At 25.4% G+C, this 24297-nt stretch overlaps 1 protein-coding gene across 2 annotated transcripts in view; it reads left to right on the top strand.

Annotated features, from left to right (window-relative positions):
• LOC129977579 (WD repeat-containing protein 37-like) overlaps positions 1–24297 on the top strand; it is an 88033-nt gene that overhangs the window by 4591 nt on the left and 59145 nt on the right. Inside the window, exon 3 of one of the 2 annotated variants that reach the window (XM_056090569.1) lies at positions 852–1020. In XM_056090569.1, coding sequence (XP_055946544.1) covers positions 875–1020 — 146 coding nt within the window. In that variant the 5' untranslated portion in view covers positions 852–874. Of the gene's footprint in view, positions 1–846; positions 1021–24297 lie in introns of both variants that reach the window. The other variant, XM_056090568.1, reaches the window with a different exon arrangement.

Here is a 24297-nt window from a genome sequence, read left to right as displayed (position 1 = left end):
CCTTCATTGGATGCAAGTTGAAAAATATCTTTTAAAAGTACATTGCATCCTACTACAGGAAACCTAAAATCTACTATGTGTCATCTGGCTACTAAATGCACCAAAGAAGGTGAACCAATTAAACTGTATATTAAAATAATAAAATTAATTTGAGTGAATAAAAAATATGGATATGAGTCATAAAAGAAAGAAAAAAACTGGTGAAAAAAACATTGTATAACAATTAAATTGGAATTATTAAAAAGATGTTTTTCAAGCTTTAATATAGTACAAAAATCATATTTGTACAGTAATATTTTTGGAAATTATTTGAGAAAAATACAAAATCCTCAGATAAGTTTTATCAATTAAAATTCTAAAAATTATTCTGAAGTGTTCATTTTTATGTGCAAATATAATTCTGCCAAATTTAATAAAATGAGGCCTAATGATCTATTCTGTAAAGCAGCAACAGATAAACATGCACATTTTTTTTTTCTTTTGATAATACAAATACATACATATATTATCATTTAGAAACATGTTATTGTTTTAGAAGCGAGATTATTAGTCTAAAAATATGTCTAGTTGCCTCTAGTATTTAATAAAAATTTTATAGCTTATAAAAATTCAACATTTTATTGAAACAATTTTCTGTGAAACTTATTAATTTAGTCATTATCACATGTAAATGTGTCTGAGGTAAATCATTGTTAAGATGTACTTATTTTTCCTGATAGTAACTAAAATTTTAAATTACATTTTAAATATTACACCTATTTAAGGTTTTTTAATGCAGAATATTTTGCAAATAGATTATTAATATTTTAAATATATTGTTTATAAAATCATTCATTTTTTTCCAAGCATAGTGCAAAAAACGATTTAAAAAAAAATGCCTCTTGAAATGCAAAGTAGCAAATCCTCTAAGGGAAAAAGAATCAAGAGTTTTGGAAGAGTGTCAAGTAGTGCTGATCCAGATTTTCCTTTGCCATATAATAGAGTTGATGATGGTGATGTCATCTTGCCTATCGCTTTTAGGTAAATGTGTTTTTTGACTTCCTTTAATTTTATTTGCATTACAAGAATATTTATTCTCAAAATGTCTCGCTCTGTGTGTTTTTCAATATTCCTCTGTAGCTTATGTTAGTTTGCAGTTGTGAAAATCTAAAGCATTTGTAGTAAATTTTAAATATTTTTTTTTTTATTTCAAGTCTCTTCTATACATAAATTGTAGAAATGATAAAAAGAAATAAATGCAAGATCCCATGTACAAAGAAAATACTTATATTTTGTTTGTTAGTATGTTCTTTTTCTTATAATAAAATGCAAACAATGTCATAATATTTGTTATATACATTTGATTATTTTAAACACAAACATGATTGAAAAAATGCTTTTCTAGTTTGCATGCGATTAGTATTAAGATACCTTTGAACCTGAATGATTTAATATTAATTTTCTGAAGGCATACAATACTTCTGAAAACTAAGGGCAATTTTTTTTGTCGATTGTACATTTTTTAAATTTAAATTTATACTTTTATTCCTAGAAAATAAGAAATATATGGATTGCTCCAAAACTTGCACAATAATAGTTTTAAGAGATTTTGTAGAATGCTAATGAAACTAAGAATATGAAGCATAAAAATATTCAGATGTGTTAGTAATATTTTTAGGTTTATAAGAGCTGTAGAGCTTTTCAGTGACTATTATTCTTTATTAAATGATAATTTATAAAATAATTCATTCTTCGTCAAAGAAGTTTCATTAATGAGTACAAAATTTGAAAATATCTCTTTCTGAAAAGAGACAGTTATGATATTAAGTTACTTCTGAGAGTAAGTGTTCTAGATTGAAAATGAAACTATTTATTCCTTCCAATCATCTTTCATTGTATTGAATTTTAAAAATAGCTTTTCATATTTTTCATTAGAAAACTGTGTACTAATTCATATTAAATGAGTATAATGTTATTGGCTACAATTTATTACAAGATAAGGGGAATATATTGTTAAAAGTGTGGTATAATTAACTTAAATTCTAACACAGTTTATTCAAGATTATTATCATGTGAGAACATGATATTGTTTTCGCTTGAAGTTTCTGGAACCTCAAAATTTGAAGGCAACAAATTATTGAGCCTCAAAATGTGAAGGCAACAAATTGGCTATTTATCCCTTTTTTTTATTTTGGCATCTGCTTTCATACTATAGCTTTTGAAATATCTATCGTCTGCGAATGTAGTTTTATTTTGGAGTCGGCTTTCACAATATAGTTTTTCCATTATCTATCTTTTGCTAATGTGATATTTCCCTTGGAATTCACAGTGTTATTACCTAACTCGTGCAACATTTTTTAAAAATAAACCAAACAAATTAAAATATTGTTTGTTTAATCGATAAAGATTGTTGTTTCTGGTATAATTTCAGCTAATTAAAATAGGGTTATTAGAAAATAATGCAGAAGGTTGTCACATTTTGTGATTTATCGCCAACTAAAGTTACAACTTAATTTCTAAATTATACATTCTCTGAATTTTTACGAATTGTCTTAAGTAATTTAAGTCATTAACCAGTTTAAATTGATTTGAAACAATCATGAGACTATCAGATTACGCACGCATCGATATTTAACAGTAGCCTCGTGATTATTTCAGATTGGTTTAAACTGGTTAATGACTTAAATTAAGACAAATAATAACTTAAAAAATAATAAGGTTCTCGCATGATAACTTGAAATTTGCGATAGTAGATTTCGTTTTTTATATTATAATTTATTTCGTAAATATTCCAGGTGATAAATATATAATACTGTTGAATGAGAGTACTGTAAGAAGTTATTGAAAGTACTCTTTTGCTTAAGCAATGCCATTTGACTCTTATCAATTTTTTGTTTTAAATTTATTATTTCTTTATGAAAAAAAAATGAAATGAAATGAAATTTTTTATGAAAATGTAAAATGTTTAAAGGATGTCCCTTTTGTTGAAATGTCTTATCAATTACCAGGTGTACAAGCAAAATTTCTAATAGCAGATTTAAGGACATAAAAAAAAAGTTTGCAATTTTCTAACTAGTGTAATTTTTATTCATTTTCAATATCATTTTTTAAAAATATACTTTCGTCTTTAGATTGCTTTACTTATTAAATGAACTGAGTTTTGTTGAAATGTAGAATTTTTTAAAGGACAACATAAGTTATTATTAAATAGAGTAATTTAGGTTCAGCAGAAAAATAAAATGAACTTTAAACTTGGTACAGAAAAAGTTTGTATGATTTATTAATAAAAAATAACTCAAACAAATAACAATAAAACAAACATCAAACAAATAACATTCTAATCTTAAAATTAAATTTTTTTTCACTTAATTTTAAAAGGATGAAAACTTTGTAAGTCTTTTCTTTCAGTTTTTTATTAATATTTTTATTTAATTTATATGATTCATCTCATATTTCTCTTTTTATATAAAAAATTATTTGTATTATACTGAATTTAACTGAGAAAATTATATAAAACTGCATAATGTAATTTTATTTTTCTTTACTTCTCTCCCCTTCCCTTTTTTAAACACTTTTATTTATTATCTTACTATATTACTTGCTGTTTCAATTGCATTTGCTAATATTCAGTTTGAGATAGTTTTTTTTACCATTTATTACTGGTTTTACATTTTTAATAAAAATCTAATTTGTTTGAATGTCTTTTACTTGTATGAATAATCTAAAGATTTATTGATACAAGTAAATTACCATTTTGGATTTATTCCAGTTGGAGACATAAGATTTTTTTTTTTAATCTTATGTTAGCAAATTATGCATATATATATATATATATATATATATATATATATATATATATATATATATTCAAAAAGTTCATTTTTTTCAGTCTGATATGTTTTATATCATATCTCTTAGTTATTCATACTATTAGAACTTCTATTTTAAAAGAAAGAAATTTAATCTTGCAATCTATACATATAAAATGCTAATGTATATGGTACAGAAATTGTACTGTGTAAAATATTACTTATTGTCTAGAGGCAATAATTAAATGTAAACAAATCATTATAAGAATTTCAGACTGCTTCATTTAATGTTTTTCCAACTGCATTGAAATAAACATTTTGCATAAGTAGTTAATTGAACCACAAAATATTATTAGAAATGTTCTGGAGATAGTTAACCGTGTCTTCTAAAAGTACATTCCATCAACGAAAGAAGATATAAGAAAAATAAAAATAATAAGCTTCAAACTAAGTTTAAATGATCTCAAAAGTAATTTTAACTGTGGGTAATATCTATGACTTGCCTGCAAAAATTGATGTTCACATCTTCAAAAACAATTATTTTACAAAAATAGTTGAGACTAAGAAAATTACCTTTCTAATGATATTATTATTTCAATAGAATTTCCTCCTCGTTTTTAATATTTTTATTTCAATTTAAAACATTATGTGTAAAAATATTTTTAAATACAATGATGGACTTTAAACTCATTTTTCAAGCATTCAAATTGTGTATTATTATCAATCATTATTTCCATCATAGGAACTTCCACTTTTATTCCATAACATCCACAATTTTTAATTTGCAATGAGCTATTTTAATTGAATTTATATTTTTCATTTATATTAAATAACAAGACATTATATTTTTTAATACATTCCATAAATCATTTTACAGCGTAAAAATTCAAATATCTGGGCAAACTAGTAGCCAATGGCAATTAGTTTATTATAAGTTTTGGGACTTGAATTTCGTTTCATCTTAATAGTTTTATTTATTAGTATTGTGAAGTTCTTTTGTGGCATTAATTATTTCTATTATATTTTTACTAAGTTCTTCTATTGATTTTAATATTGGGTATAAAATTTTTTTGATAAATTCATGCTCTTTCAATTTCTAAACCCTGATGACTTGACAACATTAAGTTTTTACTTTAAAGTTTCATAGCTTATTAAACATTTTAGAAACAGTCATGTGAAATATTTATGTTTATATCTGTAATAAAAGCTTGATTTTTATCTTATTATATTTTAAAGCAATTGCTATTGTGTTTTCTTAATTTTTGTAGTTTTGCATCTTGAATTTTTTTTATAGGTCTGTCTAAATTTTTATAATTTTTCTTGTTTTTGTATCCAATTAAATTTGTATATTTGTATATTTGATTATAATCTGGAATGTCTTTTACTCTTTTTTTTCAATTATATATGAATGCATTGGTGCAAAACAAATTCATTGGTTATTAATAAATATTCTAAATTTACATATCTCTCTCATCTACCTATTATTTTGTATAAAAAGTGCAGATAAAAAAATCCTGTAATTCCAAAAAACTATTTAATAGTTTAGCCATAAAATATTCAAAAAATTAGTTTTATGGCTTATATATCAACAATTTATGTTCATCTTACACCCAGGATATATGCTGTATTTGTGGCCTAAGTTGATACTAAATTCCATCCAAAAAACATAGTAACATCAATACAAGAGCATTTGAAAAAGTGCAATATTTTTACCAAAAATAATACCACATAAACCTATGCTCTTAGAATATATGATAATTCTTCTTTGAATAATAGTGTTTTACAGTATTAAACAGTCCTTGAATCTATACTAATAAAAGGAAATATGCATATGTGTTTGTTGTATCAAGATAGATCTAACGCATTTATAGCTATAAAATTTAGCACACAAGGAGTTTGTAATAATTACTCAATACATTTAGTGTTAAAAAATATTTGCTTAATTTTTGTTTTAATTTGAATGATTTTCTGCAGTATAATTTTTAATAATTGTAGAAAAAGATTTCTTAGAGCATTGTTCATTTATTGCCCCATAAGTTAAAACAAATAAATGTTGCTCTAAAAAAAATTGTTATGCACTTCTAACATAATTTTTTAAAAATGTTTTTAATATAAATTTTCTCAAAGAATTTTTTAGAATAATTAAAATTATTGCATCTTTTATTCTAATTTTTTTTCTTTTTTCTTTTATTATTTCTGAACTTCTTTGTAATTTAAAGAAAATATTGTCGAAATTCCATTTTTCATAATTTTTTATTTTTTTGGTGAATTTAAAAATTTTAATTGCAGATCTGCAGAAATTTATGTAGGGAGTGGGGGTCTTTCCTTACTTTTATGGTCGCAAAATGCTGTGTTTTCCTTTCAGTAGAGAGGGAAGAGATAATTGAAATGTAATAACACAGAATCAATCATCGTCAGTCTATCATGTCATTGTAGGAAATACAAGAAATATTATAAATCAGGTACATCTTATTTAGAATTGTTAAACAGAATGACACAAAATTCTGATACCTTTATTTAACTTAGAATATGTTTGGTTTATCATATGAGAATGTAAACTATTCTCGTATGGTAAATGAAATATTTAAAATATAGACATTTGCTATTTGGGAAAGCAATTTTTTATGTTCATGTGTATTTTTTCATTAAAAATCAACAAATAAAACTAGATAAATATTTCCTGTTTAAATAATAGGTTCAAAGTTTAAACAGCTCAGCATGATTTTTTAAGATTGATATTGGTTGCATATGAGTTACTTAAAAAGTGTATTTGTCCTTTCAAAAGTATTCATCAAGTTAAAATCATTTCAAATGTCATGCAGTTCTCTTGTTTTAACATTTTGTTTGATTTATAAATATCATTTTTATAAATCCTAACTTTTTTCTTTTTTTTTTCAAAGATAAAAATTTTGGGAGCAGTATTTTCAATCTGAAATTATTATGCTAATAATGTGAGATAACTTTATAACTTTATTTCAAAGTAAGCATCATTTGCAGCATTTTTCAATTTTTAAATGCAATCTTTAAATTCATTTTCATAACTATTTTATTATTGTGGTTTTGATTTCTCTGTCATTCATCAAGTCACTGACAAAGTCATTTGGGTTCTATTAGTTTTACATAAGGAAAATTTATTTTGGTATATGAAGGATAAAGCAGAAATGTTTAATGTCCCGTAAAACAAAAGAAAAGGTTATTTAAAAAGTTAGTATAAATCCATAAATTATAAGAATTTTTCAATTAGAATAAATTTAGTATATATAATTTCAGAGGGAAAAATTTGAAATGCATTCTAATTAATGTGTGTTATTATCTTTCGGATGAAATGTGTGCCTTATAAGTCACAATACCCATGATGTAATAAATTGTATATTTAATTTTTAAAAAAGCCAAATTTCTCATCACATTTTTACTTTTATTTAAGAATATGATTAAATTATACTTTAAAAAATTAATTCAATGTTGAGGTTTAAATTATTTTATATTTTGAGTAAAAATTATTGTATACCTAGTGGTCTTTGCAATTTGCATCTTTTTTTTCTCCTTTATTTAAGTAAAGTATGATAAAGCTGTTTTTAAATATTATAATATATTGCTTTATTTTATGGCATACATTAAAATTTGCTTTATTAGCTTTCTTTTATAAATATTATATATTTTTCTTCTACTTTTTTTAAATAATTCAGTTTATTATTGTTGAAAATAGTATAATAGTGTGTCACTCTCAACTTTAACCTTATTTAAATTTTGAATATACGAAATTTGAATCAGTTTTAAAAATGACATTCAATTATTTTATTTAGAAATTAAATTGATTAACAAAAAATATTACAGAATTCTTCCAATTTGTGAATATTTTCATATATATTTTAAATTTTCATTGCATCTTTTAAGATTTGTTAAAAAATATACACTTTGTTGTATTGTAATTTTTAATAAAGTTTTCTCTATTTAATTTTGGATATATGTTTAGTTAGATTTAAAAAATAATTGTTCCAAGTAATAGGAAATGAAAAAAAAAAAAACAAGAATCCCTTTGTCACACAAGTCATTCTTTTTTAACATTTTGACACTGCTTATTACTAATTTAAGTTACAACTTAACAGAGAATATGGATAACTTTAGACTTCAAATATTTTACAATTTAGTTCCTATCATTCAGAATCATAATTTTAGAAGAAATAGCTCAGACTTTAAAAAGAAATCATATTTTTTAATATTTTCCTTATAAGATTTGTTTTTTTATTGCTTTCTCATATTATATGTTATGATTTGATTTTGTAAATAATCAGGTTTATGAAAAAAAGTCAATATATGTAAGTGTTTTGCACTATCATTTAACTGTGGATGATATTGTTTTTGAAATATTCCATTTAACGGTAATTCAATTCATGGTATCTATTATGTTCTAAAAAAATCTGCAAAATGCATACAAAAGTTTTTTAACTTGTGTAATGATTTTAGCTTGTTTTATTTTAATCAGAGCAAAATCCCATTTGTCTGTCCAAATTATATTTGAAACTGCAAAGAATATTTCCAAATACTATTTTCGACTCTATCTCTACATTTTCTGAAATGAAATTGCTACTTGGAAAATATTAAAGAAAAAGATGTATATGCTTGCATTTGTACTAGTTTTCACAAAATTCTCCTTCATAAGCATACTTATTTAAATCTGTGCATATTTTCTTTCAATTCTTGATAATTGTTAAAAAGAAGAATATATTTATTTTTATTTTTTCAAATATGTATGTATTCATGAGTAAAAGAATTAAATATATGGAATGTCAATTTTTTTTTAATTTCTTTTTGAATTGGCATTGTTATATGTATCCTAAAGCAAATTAAAATACATCAAAATTTCTATTCACATTTGATGTACATTCTGAGTTGAAAATGCTTTCATGCGTGTAGCTGAATAGAAGTCATTACCTTGGAGGATTGCTGGTTTTCTTACAATTCAAATTATTTTTCACTTAGTCTTTTATCAAGTAATCTACCTCTAATATCCGTTGTAATTATTAAATTTTTTAAGCATAATTTGGGCAAACAAAATCTCCCAGACACAATTATTGCACTAATTTTTTAAATTTTATATTAAAGTCCTAGGTAAGTCATCAAGTGATTGCCTACCCTTCTACCTTCCTCCATTTTCAAAAGAAACTTCGAAACCATAATTTCACTGTACAATCTTTATAGAGAAACCTTGGCAGAGTCCCTCAATTGCAATTAGTGTATTGATTTCATCAATATTTATATTAAATATATGAAATTTAATGAAATATAAGGATTATAGAAATATAGAATATAATGTAATTTATCTATCTAATAGGAAATTGTAATTAATTCTATTTTTAATGTCACACTATTAAAAAATTCTATTATATTATCAGTATATCTATTATATTATCAGTTAACATTTTGACACTGCTTATTACTAATTTAAGTTACAACTTAACAGAGAATATGGATAACTTTAGACTTCAAATATTTTACAATTTAGTTCCTATCATTCAGAATCATAATTTTAGAAGAAATAGCTCAGACTTTAAAAAGAAATCATATCCTCAATAATATTTTTCTTTTCTCTTCATATGATATATTATAATGTACTTCTAAAAATATATTATTACATTGATTCATTTTATATTCATAACATTAAATCTTCTTACTTTTAATGAATCTTAGATTAAATGTTAAAATATGCTTTTATTCCTTTATTTTTCATGTAAATTAGTAACCCATTCAAATTACATTACATAGTTGGGACTGAAGTTTTATTGAATGAACTATGGTTTAAAAAAAAAACTAATAGCATCTAAATAAAGGAATATATTAAAGAAACTTGTAGTTAAAAAAAATAGATTTTTTTAGGTTTTAATTAGCTTCCTTCTGCTGCTCTTAATAAAAAATTTTTAGAGTTGTTATATTTCACATAGTAAATTGTCATCTAAATTTTTAATATTTCTGCAGTTTGCAAACCATCTTCTGTAATGGTTTTAAAATCGAGAATTTTGAATGTAAAAATTTAATTTTTCATTGGAAAATTCAACAATCGAAACCTGATTTTAGTACTTAGGGATTTGCATTGACTTTCCATATCTGAATTTTGTACATTTATATTTCTATATAAATAAAATCCTTGTGACAAAATTTTTTAATAGAAAAAGATTAATTTTTCCCAAAATATCTAGATAATGAGAATTTGGATCGGAAAATATTTGAATCCTAACTAACATTAGTATAATTAATACATGCTTTTGAAAAACTTGTATTTTAAAATAATACATTTTTCCTTTAATCTAAATCAAGATTAAAAAGAAAGATTTAAATAGTTTATCTTTCTTTGGTTGTCTGAATTGCTTGTGTTTAAATTCATTTAAAACATTTTAAATTTATACTACATTTAATTATATTAATGTAGTCATTTTAATTTTATTTTGAATCTTAGATTTTTTATGGTATATTTTTTTTCCTTGAACTCAGTTACGACAACAGTTAATCTGACGTTATAATTTAATAAAATTGAGAGTAGGGTGAATTTCTTATTATCTTTTCTAGATTTGCTGTTGGCGACATCTTAATATTTAAATGAAAATGAACTAAAATTTTAAGTGTTCTTAATTTTTTTCTGGTACCCTTTAATGAAACATCTTGAAAAATAATAAATTATTAAGTTTTGTTAATAAAATGCTAAAATAATCAGAAGTTTAAAAAAATTAAACAATAAATTTATTTATTTTTTCTTTTATATTCTCAGTATGAGCAAAAGAATCTGTTTTAGTGAAACGTTTAAAATTTTTTTAAACACAATCCACTCTATGCTTAACATTTAACGCACAAATATTTGTATATTTAAAACTCTAAATCATCACTGAATTTTTCAACAATAAGGCGGTACATATTACTCGTTATTTAAGTAAAAACTAATATATTAAGATTTCAGGGCTTTATTAATTATGAGTATTGCATTTTATTGAAATTGTCGATACCGGGAAATAGTATAAATGTAAATACTTTTATTGTTATTAAATTGTAATATTTCGCTTTGAATTTTGAATTACTTGATTTTGAGAAATAATTACTGGGACCTAATTTAATTGAAGGTTTTTGTAAAAAATGTTTTGATGCAGTTACATAAAAAATATTGGAAAATTCTTATAAATTTATAATAATAATTATTAATCACTTTAATGAATTTAAGTTTTCATCTTTTTTACGTCAGTCATTAAAGGAGCAATAAATCTTCTGTTTGTTCTGATTGATCATCTCTTAACCTGAATTTTCTGGCATTTCTGTCTTTTATTGTATTTATTAGAGCTGGATTCATCCTCTAAGGACCCTTAGGCATTACTCAGGCAACACCAGAAATTTAGAGACTGGGAAAGAAAAGATGGTCTCCTAGGTTTTTTTTTTTATCTTAATTATTTCTGAAAATAATTTTGTGTAGCAAATTCTAGTTAACTGACAAATTATGGACTCTTTCGAGAGAGTTGACTTTAATGTTTCTCATATGAAAATATTCAAATTTTATACAGTTTGAAACCAAAAAAAAAAAAATTTTTTTTTAGTACAATCTAAACAATATTTAATAAGAGAATCAGACATTTTTTTTAAAATATAAAGCCATACATTTTTTCAAACGACATAAAACTTATAAAAAATAATAATTAATGATGTTAGAAATATTTTTAGCATTCATTTTATTTCAGTCGGTTCGTGTGCTTGGTCCTTGTAAATTAATTGAAAGTACAAAACTAATATAATCAGAAAATATCGCAAAAGAATATAGCAAAATTTCGGGGGGAGGGGGGTCTAATATTACGAAGCCCTTAAACAGTTGGCTGCATTGTCTAATTGATAGTTTACCCCTGATATTTAAGCACATATTTGACTTTTTAAAGTGCCGAAGAGCAAAAAGGTAATCGTCTTGTATTGTAAGAGATATGTATAACAAATCCTCTGAAATTGTTACTAAAAAAAGAATAAAAAGAAAATATTAGATATGGAAATACAGCAATGATGCGAGTTTGATTCTTTACTAATTTTTCTCTAAAATGTGAAATAATATGTATAATAATTTTATAAACTTGTGGTGGAATGAAGATCATTATGATCCGTACAGTGGAAGCAAGAGGATCCATGTTTTCGAAACATTTAATGATCACATTTCACACAAAACAAACAGACGGACAAGACAAGACATTAACGCGCGCACCTTAACAGAAAAGCATACTTTACAATCTTAATGCAATGTGGGATGCGTACCTAATCAGCCATCGCCATCTATTATCCAAAAGAGAAGATAGTAATGCAGCTGCTACAAACCTCAAATTTTTATACCAAGTTATATTTTTAAACTAAAATTAATATTCAAAAAATATTAGCTACAAGATTTCAGATCAAAGAATTTGGATTATCGGGCTAATTCAAACTGATAGTAATTTAGATGTGACAAACTCGAGTAAAACTGTAGAAATGCGGGAAGGCTTCGTCTGAATTTATTCATAATACATTTGCTTAGAACAACATGTAACAAGGCAACGTCGCCAATAGCGACTAATTTTCTAAATTAAGTTCTTAAAGGATCAACAAAATGAAAATTTTATAATCTGATTTTAAAGTGTATAATATACACTTGCTCATATATATATATATAATATATATTCGAAGTAAATTTGAAAGATAAAGATAAGAAATAGTAATATAAAGTCTTTTTCATTTGCCTGACAAAATTTATTCTGAATAACTTTATAATGTTTTCATATATATTTTAAAAATATTTAACTGATCTGGGCGACTACATTATTTTAATTTTAGTTGTTTTGTTTTGCGTGACGTAATGGTTTCCTTGTATTAAACCTGCATAATGTACACAAAAACAAAAGTGAAAAAATTATTCACTTTCCCCTAGAGCTGTTATGTCGAGAATTAAGCACTTCTATCCTTTTTACCTAGGTCATGGCGCGCAGACACATTTCCCCATATCTTAATCAATAAATACAACTAGTTGGCCAAGGTTATTCCGAGTTATTTTGTGTGGTCCCATATGTAGTTTCAGATATCCTTCGATTAGAAATGGGGTCATTTGTGATAGTAACCTAAATGCGTTTAATATTGTTAAAAGGCAATATTTCATTTATCGAAAACTTATAGCAGAATTTACTTCATTTAAGTGGTGAAAAATGACAGTATTTTTTCCGAGGGTGTGCATTTTCCTGTTGGATTTCATGTTAATATCTTGTTATCGAGAGAGCGCTCTATAGAAGAACAATGAACTCTTGTGCAACTTTTTATACGGGACATAATTTATCGGATGAATTCATACAAGCTCAGACGGATCTTTAATCAATGTGAAATTTGAGCGCTGAAGCTTCAAAAACTTATCAAGATAATTAATTAAAAAGAGAATCAAACCTCTAAGTCGAAATTTCGTAGCATAATAATGTTTTAGCTTGATTCGTTTTTAAAATTTACTCTTAATTGTATAACAATGATGAAGGTGCACATAGAAAGTGTGTTTAATATTTTAGCCGTACTTAGATGTATAAATCCAGTAATTAAAACCAGGAAAAGTATTGTTGGGAAAAAATTATTAAAATTAAATAGAGAAAAGAATTGCACTGAAATAAAATTACCATAACTAAAAAACTTTTATTCTAAAATTTTTGTGCAGTGATATTCCCCGAAAGCACTAAAAAAATTAACATTTTGAAGTTTTTTAATAGTTTGCAACCCCAAAACCAGCTAAGTAGCAAATTTGGTAACTGTAACTTTAATGGATCTGTAGAAATTTTTGAATTGAATTGAATTGAATTTGGCCATTTACGGATACCAGCTTATAAACATAATCTTTTAACAGAAAAATAACTCGTTCAAAATAAAGCCAATGGGATGCCACCCAGTAAATAAAAAAAAACGAAAAATTAGATGAAGTATTTTATGCGCAATACGGAACTTTTTATCCTATTGTATGAGTATTTGTAATAATTTTTTCATTACCTTATAAAAATGATTTCCTTTATCTTGTTAATTATGCGAAAATGTATTATTAATCGTCTGCAATAACATAGGAAACGCCTAGCGAAAATTCGCTAGTAAATATATTGTGATATTTTGAACAATGCAAATATCATTATATCTCAATTTTCACATTTTATTATTTTCCACGAAGGTATTATTGTTAAATATAATTTTAGATTTACTTTTTTTTAGAGAGCATTAATAGACATTTTTACTTTGTTTTTACGTACATCGGAATTCACAAGATTAAAAATGCATGTTCTGCGAATTAATAATGAATTAATTTTTAATCAAGAAAATCTTGTACTTCTCTAAATACCTTTAGTCGTGGAAAGATGCATATAGTGATTAGTGTAGTCTAAAACAAAAACCAATCTTTTCCTTGACTTATATATATATAATGTAAGCATATTTTTTGAAGTAAAAGGCAGTTTCGAAGACAGTGAAGGGACTTTCGATTTTTTAACTTTGTTTTATTTCCGTCCCCGAAGCCATGATTTTTTGCACAAGCAGAAGCGACGAGCACAACACGAAATGAGGAAAAACTAATGAAAATTGTATCCCTGTAATAGATTTTAATAGGGTTTTATAAAAAAAGTCAATCACAAGTAAGGGAAACACAGGGATCTTTTAGTGGAATTTGTTTATATCAGCAATATTTTATCCCCTTCACTCGGAGAGTGGGAACGTGTCTTCTTTTAAACGATTCAGCACTTTTAGAGCTCATGTTGAATTAATTAAAATAAAAAAATGGAATGGGATCAGAAAATAAGAGAATATTTTCGAATGAAGTTAATATGGTCTAAATTAAGCTAAAAATTAGAAAATTAATTAAGTTTAAATTAAATTATAAAATATCATTACATATATCTTTTCCTTAACTTCGTATATTATATATATAACCATTTCTTGATGGCTATATTATTGGGAAGCTTAATTCCAAATTTTAGATTCCATACTAAAATAGTTCTGAAGACATGTTACATTTTCTGAGTATTGTTAGTGTCAAAATTCGAAAGTTAAAAAAACGCATTTCAGTCTTAAAAGTTAATTAATTAAAAATATTTCAATTCCTCAGTTGAAATAGTTATCTTTCAAAAGTCAAACCACCTAACTAATATTCATGAAAAGAACTTTTTTTTAGATTAGATTTTTATTCATTTACATAGAAGTTACTTGATTTGTTTTTTTCGTGTTCATTCTTTTTTGAGAAAATGCCATAAATCGTTTTCTAATTACTTGATACATAATGTTATGAAGATGGTGACAGACTATTAATAATAATAATTCTGAAAATCAACCTTCTTCAGATACTAGCGCGAAAATTCAAATTACAAATGTTTTGTAATTTTAATTGCTTATAAAACTAAAGATAACCCTGTGATATTAAACTATCTAATAATAAAATCAATGAAATAAAAAATCATACAAGAAAAAACAAACTAACTAAATTGTGCCAATTAAAAACTGAAAAGAAAATAGAAAGTTTTATATATAAAGTTATTATTTTTAATTTTAATTTGTGTTATTATTATCAGCATTTTATATAAATGTATTGAGTTCAAAACATTTATTTCCAAAATATTAAGTTTTGGTTAAGTAATCTTTTATAGTTATCTGAACTAATATTATTGATAGCGTGCAAAAAGTTAATATTTTGAATGAGAAAAAATATATTCAATCAAATTGAATTAAAATAGTGTTTTAGTACATTCTTTAAGTTGGGAAATAACATATTAAAAAATTAGTGTGCGAGGATCTTTTTTAGTTTTTGTTTTATGCATTTACAAACTTTAAAGGAATTTTTTTGAGACATTTATTTTTGTTCAAATATTTTCTATTCTAAATTTTGTTCAAATTGAACCTTGAAATTTTTTTGTAGAAACTTTCATACATATATGCTTCTATAAAAGTTAATATTTTTAAAATTTTCATGTTTTTTTTAAAATTTAGCTGAAAAAAATTATTAAAATTTAACAAAGGGTCAATTCTTCAGACCATTCTAACTTTTGTTGCCAATAATCCCCAAAAAAATATAAATCACGGGAAATAACTAAAAAATATTAAAAATTAAGTACTTTATTAAAAAAAAAATTAACATTTCAGGAATACGACTTAAGAAATTCTTAAATTATAAAGCTTGTTAACTGTTTTTTTTTTTTTTTTTTTTTTTTTTTTTTGTCAATATTGATATAATCTGCGAAAAAGTCATTAATTACTTTTAATATTATTTTTTTTTTTGAAAAAGGATTTTGTTTTGTAATCTCATTAATTTCTTAATGAGATTACTAAGAACATTAAGATGTCAAAAATAATTTAGAATTAAAAGTGGGTAATATTGTAAATACCAAAATCGAAATTATAAAAAAATTGCAAAAAAAAAAATATATATATATATTCCATCGGCTTGTAAAGACATCACATTTATGACTATACACTTTTTTGAACTATTTAGAAGACTATCAGACATATTTGACGGTTACTACATTATAGAGCATTGTTCATTTTGACACTTTAACGTAGCAATGGCGATAAATCCCCCCCCCTGTGCATCCTTTACTACTTTTAATCTTCATTTTTTAAAATATGTTGTTTAAATCCTGTGTACTTATCAGTTTATATTCTGAAATATGCAGTTAATCAAATCGCGTACGCACTAAAATATTAAGAGTTAACTTTTGTGACGAATAATTGTACTTTCATACAAATAAATAGTCATGTTTAGCTACTCAGCAAGAAATGTTGTTAAAATTTTCGTTTTGTAGATAGATATACTGCTGAGCAATATCATTTAATCTTTGCTGACACTGGCTAAAAATAAAGTTCAGACCTTCCACTAAGCATGTTTTTCTAAATCTGCAGTTCTGAGATTGCGACAAGCCTTATTATTTTTGTGTCGTGTATGGGTATTTCTCAAATTATTGGGAATCAGTAATAAAGTTTAAATCGAAAAAATTTATATTTTAATATCTTTGAAATTTTAATCAATGAGGGCAAGTTCAAGACAATGCAGCAAAATTAATTGAAGATTTCAAACGAAAATAATCTCAAGTTTTAAAATGTTTAAACTTAAGACTAATCTTTAAAAATAATTCTAAAAATAAACAAATAAAAAGTTAATATCACATTTTTAAACATCCGCCAACACTTAACTATTTTTAATCTGTGCTTAACCTTGTCGTTTCAGCAGCACTGTTTATCGGCGCAACATAGTTTAAAAATTTAATTGCGTCATCACAGTTTTAATCATCTAGAATGTATTAAACTTTAATTTATGTAAGAAATGAAAGAGTTGGTCGTAAATGCTAATGTATTTTATCTGACTTGCTTATTTTAATACTCGATATTTAAATTAACAATGATTTACAATGGTTTGTACTAAACTTTTCCCAGATTTATTCCGTTCGTGTTTTATTTTAAGTTAGTGTTGTGGCATGTTCTTTTTTAATTTAATTTTGTAGTTTTAAACGAGTAATTACTGATTTCTGCAAAGCATTTAATTTTCTTTTTTTTTTAAATTAAAAAAGAAGAAAATTTGAAAATCTTGGAATTTTTAAAAATTGGAAGGAAGAAAATATTTATGAACGATTTCTTCGTTTTGTTATTTTCAGAACGATAAAAAAAAAAAAAAAAATGTGATTTTCTTTGAGAACTTTTTTTCGAACAAAATTCTTTATTATTTTGCTTTTAAATTTATTATTATTTATTTCCTACTTTATTATTCTACTGGTAATTATCCATTTTTAAAATTTGTAATTTACTTATTTTGGAGATTTTAGAGCGACTTGAGAGTAGAATAGATTATTATAGTAGAGTAGGTTAACAAAAACGAATGTCAGATTACGTTTCCTGACTGATTTAAACCTTATGAAATAACAGCGTATGTTATTATTTTAATTTGGAATTCATGAATAGCCTTTCTTTTTTTAAAGGTAGTGGATAATATTTATTTCAATAAAATAAAAAAAAATGCTTTACGATTAAGTTTATTGTTGTGATAACTAAATTCTATGTTTTTGAACCGCATTTCCTTTTTGATGTTTATGCTTATTTCATTAAACGTAGAAGGAAAAGTTCTGTATATGTTAAACGTGTTCATCATTGTTCTCGGTAAAGTTAAAGGAAATAATTGCAAGCTGACCTTTTCAGGAAAATGTCTATAAATTATATTGCGTTTTAAAAATCAAATGCTTGAAATGGGAAATATATCTATATAATAGGTGTATTATTATTATTATTTCGTTTAGATTATGTCCCATATTTAGTAAAATAGCATCTCTCAAAAATCTGTGTATGTTTTGCACATTTTTTACGACCAAAAGTTTTTTTTTTTAATTTCATTTATAAGTATTTAAAATATATTTTGTATAAATAGATCGAATAACTTACCAATAAAACGAAAAAGCACGCAAAAAATGTTTTGTTTGAAATTTTAGCCAACTGTTTCCATAATACATAATAAAAATCATAAAATTTTTGTCTAGAAGAAATACATTCGTTAATTACATACTTACTCATAAAGATATGGTTATTTTAAAGAGAAAACAAGTTTCAAATTTTCCAAAAAAGTCATTTTGTGAATTTTTCATATTATTATAAATCATTGTGAGATTAAAATTATTTTCTGATGTCTGAAACATTTGAAAAGAGACTTAAGGGGAAATATATGGAATCGAAAATAATCATAATTTTATTTGTATACTAATCAGAAGAGTAAAGTATCTAGTTTATTATATTAATAAATCTAAAAAGTAGTCTATAATATGTAAATATCTCTTAGATTTATCCAAATTCATGCTTAAAGTGCCATTAAAATGTGAACTTGAGCTTCACAAAGATGGAGATATTTATTCATTTTGTTTCATTTTATACACAAACTATATAAACATGTACTAGTTTTAATTATTTTTCTTATTTATTGTAGAAATAGATCACGAATGGAGTTTGTTAGCAATTTCACAAAACGGAAGACCGCTTTCACTATTTATTAGGAGTCAGATACCATGAGACAGTTAAAAAAATTAATTCGTAAAAAAAAGGGTACAAATGCTTTTAATTAAAAATAGTTTAGGACTATTATATTGGTACATAAAAATGTACTTCAGAACAATTAATTGAAAGTCATTTCAAATCTAAAATAAAGCATTTTGAAATTTACATCGGCATATTTAATGAGTTTATCGGTTTCTGCCATATGAATTAAAGAATAGCATTCGAATATAATTCATTAATTGTGTTTTTAATTACTTTAATACCTTAATTTTTTTTTTATCTTTGAATGCTGCATAACAAAAAAAAATTATTATAGGTATTATCTTTTTTTTTATCTGTGTATTGCGATTACTTTTTTAAAAGAATTTTGTATTAAAGTATTTATATAGGTAAAGCAGGTTTGGGAGATAGTGAAGAGAATGAAAAAAAGGAATGATAGGATGTTCATAATCATATCCTAAAATACTCATAAAAATGTTAAATTAAAAAGGTATTTGAAAAAGCATGTATCATAGTTTTTACTATTAACATAACTGTTCCTTTGTCATTTTCTTATGTAGACACTGCCTTTTTCCTTCTGGGGAAGGGACGAATAATTGATTAAAAGAACTGAGTGAAGGTTATCTTTATAAATGCTAAAAATAACTATGATATTCGTCATGTATTCTGAACGATCAATGGAGATTATCTATTGAATAAGAATTTTGAGTCTAAAAATCTGAATGTATTCTTGTTCTTTTTTGGAGTACATTCTATCTTTGATATGTAAAAGCACATTTATGATTTTATTTGTATTAAGTGTCTAACATTTATTCTGTGACTATGTATTTCAGTTGAACAAATTTTATAAACAAATCAATGAGAATCTTAAAAATAGCCGGCTTTCTCAATTTCAAGTGTTTGTTATGAGCACTTATTAATACCTGTAAGAATTAAATTGCTGAAATCATACATTGTGCTTAAGTAACAGCCATTAATTTATTACTTGTGTTCTTCAGCATAGTTTAAGAATGATTTGTGCATTTGTTGGTTTTTTATTGCATATAAACTAAACATTTGTGTCTTCTAGAAACGTGATGTGGTCTCTTCCACAAATGAAAACATGATCATAATGCTTAATTCGGGAAACTTCATCGAAATAAAAGGAGCTATAAAGGCATGGTGTGCAGAAGCAGTAGAGCGTGTGTTAGTCACGGCTAATGCATTAAAAACACGTAAAACCGCACAATGGCTAAAATGTTAGAAAGAGCTTCATTGCTATAGAAATTGTCGTTAGAAATATACATCACTCTGTGTGAATATACTTGCTCATTAACCTTGCTTCCTGATTGTATATTCATTCTTCAATTAGATTTTCCTAACTTGTTCTCATTAAAACATTTCTGGTGCCTTATTCAGACTACCAATTTGGACTACTCATTAAAATATCTGAAGAGTTACATGCTTTGAAATTCCACTTTTTTTCCCTTCTAATTATTACTATATTCAATAATGCTACTCAATGATTGTGTTATTTCAAATCCTGTAATGCAATCGGTAATTACCGAATATGATGTAAAAGTTACTCATTTTTCGATTCTGTTTTTTATTTCCCATATACGTAGTATAGAGAAAGTGTAGTAATCGTCAAAAAATTCGAATTCGAGGTTTCGATGAATCTCCTCGTTTTAGACCTCCCTGTGTTCGAAAAACACATTTTTGGAAAGTATCCATCTCTCTGTCTTCCTGTCTGTGACAAAGACAACTCAAAAACGCTTTGAGGCAGGTTGAAATTTGGTATATTGTTTTTATATCAAATTTGTAGATTTCTATCAAATTTTGAGGAAAATCTGTTCAGAGGAAGTCCGTCTGTCTGACTGTTCGAATACAGGTTTACATGATAACTATAAGACGAAGAGAGCTAAATAGATAAAATTCGGTACACAGATTTAAAATCTACAGAGTAAATACCTGTCAAAGTTTGAGACAAAACTAACAACTGGTTGACTGTCTGTCGGTCTGTAATTTAAGAAACGATTATTCAAAAATTAAATGACTTAAATATATCAAATTAGATATTGGATTTTAAGACTACAATGTTTTGTGTCAAATCATGGTTTTAATATATTGAGAAAAGCATGTCTAAACTACATAGTCGATTTTCGGATACTATTAACCGCATGTCAGAAATTAATGGCCAAATAAATCGCCAAGGATGAGACGATAGATCCGTAATAATGGTAAATTCACTCGAAAAGTTAAGATTTCGTAACTATTATGCACCAATGTTATGCAAAGCGTTCTCTGGCATGGCAAATTTATTAGAGTATGGGAGAAAGTTTTAAGGAGACCACTCCCGCTGTTTTTTATAAGAAGTAATATAAATTTCATAAACGGTTTGTTAGTAAATTCCTTGGAAAATTATATAAATTCAATATACTTTTTCACACTTGCTCTTTCCTACTGTCTGCATCCCAAGTCGTACCGCTGCACTACTCTTTTCATGGTTTTAACAAAAAAAAAAATCTTTATCAAACATCAAAATTGGAGTCAATTATGTAGAACAAACATTGTTAAAGAACCCCATGTTCTTCAAAGCATGTTATATTATAAGTTTGTTTCACATGCTTTTGTGAAAGAATTAGAATACCTTCAAGTGGTCATTCTTTGATGTTTCCAATCTGTGAAGCTGTTCGAGCTCAGTCAGAAAATGTATTTTTCGAGTATTAAATTACATACAACTTTCAGACTGAATTAGAAACGTTTCAAACATCCCATGAAATTTAGAATTTCAAGTTTTATAAACCATAGAAAACAAATATTTTTATTATATTATGATTTTAAATCTCTGTTATATTCCGATCTTATGGAAAATGTAGTTACTTTTCCCTTCTGAAGTCTAAATGGAAAATCATTTAGTAACACACTTTTTGCTGATCTTTGACTTGTGCTTATGATAAACTTTGCCTTCTCGAAATAATGTTAACTCAGATTCTGGAATAACTAAGTTATTAACTTCGGTGTTATCGCTCATTTTAAAGGTAAAAAGAAAAAGAAAAACCTGACCATTAACATACTACTCACTCCCTTCATTCATGCGGATATTGGTCAGTTAGATGAATTTTAAATGTAACGCTCGTGGAAGAAAGAAGTAGGTTTTGAAGAAATTTAAAATTTTATCTGTATGATATTGATCAATTGTGACATTTAGGAAATCCTTCCTATTATCGAAATTAGCGAAATAAAATAATAATTTTCAAAAATAAAATAATTTTATTTCTGAAAAGAAACTGAAATTTATTACAATTTTAATATGTCTTGAAAAATGTAAATCTTACATACTGTACATTTTATGTACTAAAGCTTGAAAGAAAGGACGAGGGAGGGATGCAGCCAACCGGATGAATATAGGGCCTGAAATAAGCCGGCGATATACTATAATCCCTTAATTTTGGAAAAGAAAAAAAAAAGAATTTGTTCTATTTTGGATATTAAAATAATGTCACAATATTGAATATTTAATATTTTACCGATTTGAATACCAAAAATTTTAAAAGGGATTCTGAATGCAAAAATTGTTGTTAATGTAACCAGAAAAATAATGATTTAAAAGTTTTTGCTACAATAAGAGTGACATATTAGTTTCCTGCAGATGGTCGATTAGAAATGCATTAATATAAGACGAAACAATAATAATCATTTTTCGCATAATAACGATGTAATATTTGCATGATTAATCGAAAATTATGGAGAGTTTGTCCCTAAAACATGAGAAATTGAATACTTCTAGCGTGTATGTGGGTGTTTTTTACTTTAATTTCTTTTTTAATTAAGACGTAAAACTGTCTTGGAGTTCCTTAAAGAACAGGAATTGAAGGCAAATTTACATTGCTAATCCGGCAATTTTACGCCGATTTCCTACATTAACTATGTTAGCATTTTTTAAATTGCTATTCTTTTGTTCGCAGGAATTGATTTCACGAACATCTTTCAATTTATTTATCATATCTAACAAGCAAATAACTCAAGGTAATCATTTTCTAAAGCCTTCACATTGAAGTCGTATTGGCATTGATCATTAAGAACAATTGAGAATGAATGATTATATTGTTTACCAGTACTAGATTATAAAAACTCTGTTTGTGCATTAACTTAACATAAAATTGAAAAATGACGCTGATATTGCATCTTTATCCTTTTAAATGCAAAATAACTATACTATCTTTTGAATCTTAAACACAAGTGTTAACATTAACAAATCTTTGACATCAATTTTTTTCCTTGATATTTTATTTGTAAGCGTTTCTATAAGAAAATGTTGACATGATTTATTTTTGTGCGTAATTTTTTCGTCATTAATCAAATTATTTTTTTAAATATTATAGAAATATTCTACAATATATATATTTTTTAATTTATAAAGAAAACTCATGTGTTTTCGTTTACATGTAAAATTGCTACATGTTTTTCGTTATAATTTGAGGAAACAAAAATTAATTTTGAAATCTGTATTTAGACTGCAAAATTCAAAAACACTGCGATGTTCAAGGTCTTCCGTGACGGAAGCTGATTTAAAAACAACAAAGTTACTGACAGGTCTTAAGCTACGAAAATAGAAATATTATTGTTTAGTAATGAGTAAAAACAAGGAAGACGGATAAGCGACAGTTCCCGTCGAATCCGGTTGGATGACGTCATCTGTGCTTAAAGGACTTCTTGCATTACCGTTTCGGTTTGAGACAAAGCTTGAAAGGCTTCCAAACGGTGATGTAGAAACCGTTTGCGATTAATTTATAGACAAATTGCGTAACGGCCTTTGTTTCAAGAATAAAGAATCTATCGGTAACTCGCAATTTATTCTCGAATTTCGCTGAAGAAACCGTACCTGATTTTTTAAGAGCTCCAAAGAAGAGCTACTTGGAATTCTGCAACCACAATTTTGATGAAATTCGCCATTATTTGTATAGAAGAACATATCTGACCTTGATAGTGGATGATTTTCAAAGGGAAAAAAATTCTATTGTTTCAATATGTAACTGCAGAATGTTTTACTTGAAAAATCGATAAATCAATAGGCTGAACAAAAAGCTGCCATTAGGATTTCGTTGATTATTTCATAAGGCAAAAAAATGAAACTTGCATATTTTTCAACGCGTTCAAAACATTCCAGTGACATAAAATTGGATTCTAACTACTTCTACATTATAATGGATTTAAGTTTCCATTATTATCGATTTATTTTTCATCATTATAGACTTACTTGTCGTTATTTAAAGATTGATTATGGTGGTTAAATATTTGATATTAAAGTAAATAAAATGACAAAAAATAATTCAAAGCAAAATATGAAAAAGTATGATTAATATAATTTAATTATATGTTGATAGATAAAGTAGGACATTTATAGAAAATGCTATTGTTTCTTCACTAGCATTAATGCTCATAAGTTTGATTTTAAAACAGAGAAAGCTCAGACAGTTTATAAACATTTATAAAGTTACAAAAAAAAATCGCT

This window comes from Argiope bruennichi, chromosome 1 (assembly GCF_947563725.1).
Source record: "Argiope bruennichi chromosome 1, qqArgBrue1.1, whole genome shotgun sequence".
NCBI classification, from domain to species: Eukaryota; Metazoa; Arthropoda; class Arachnida; order Araneae; family Araneidae; genus Argiope; species Argiope bruennichi.
The sequence above is the reverse complement of the archived record's forward strand: the minus strand, read 5'-3'. Positions and strand labels throughout refer to the sequence as shown.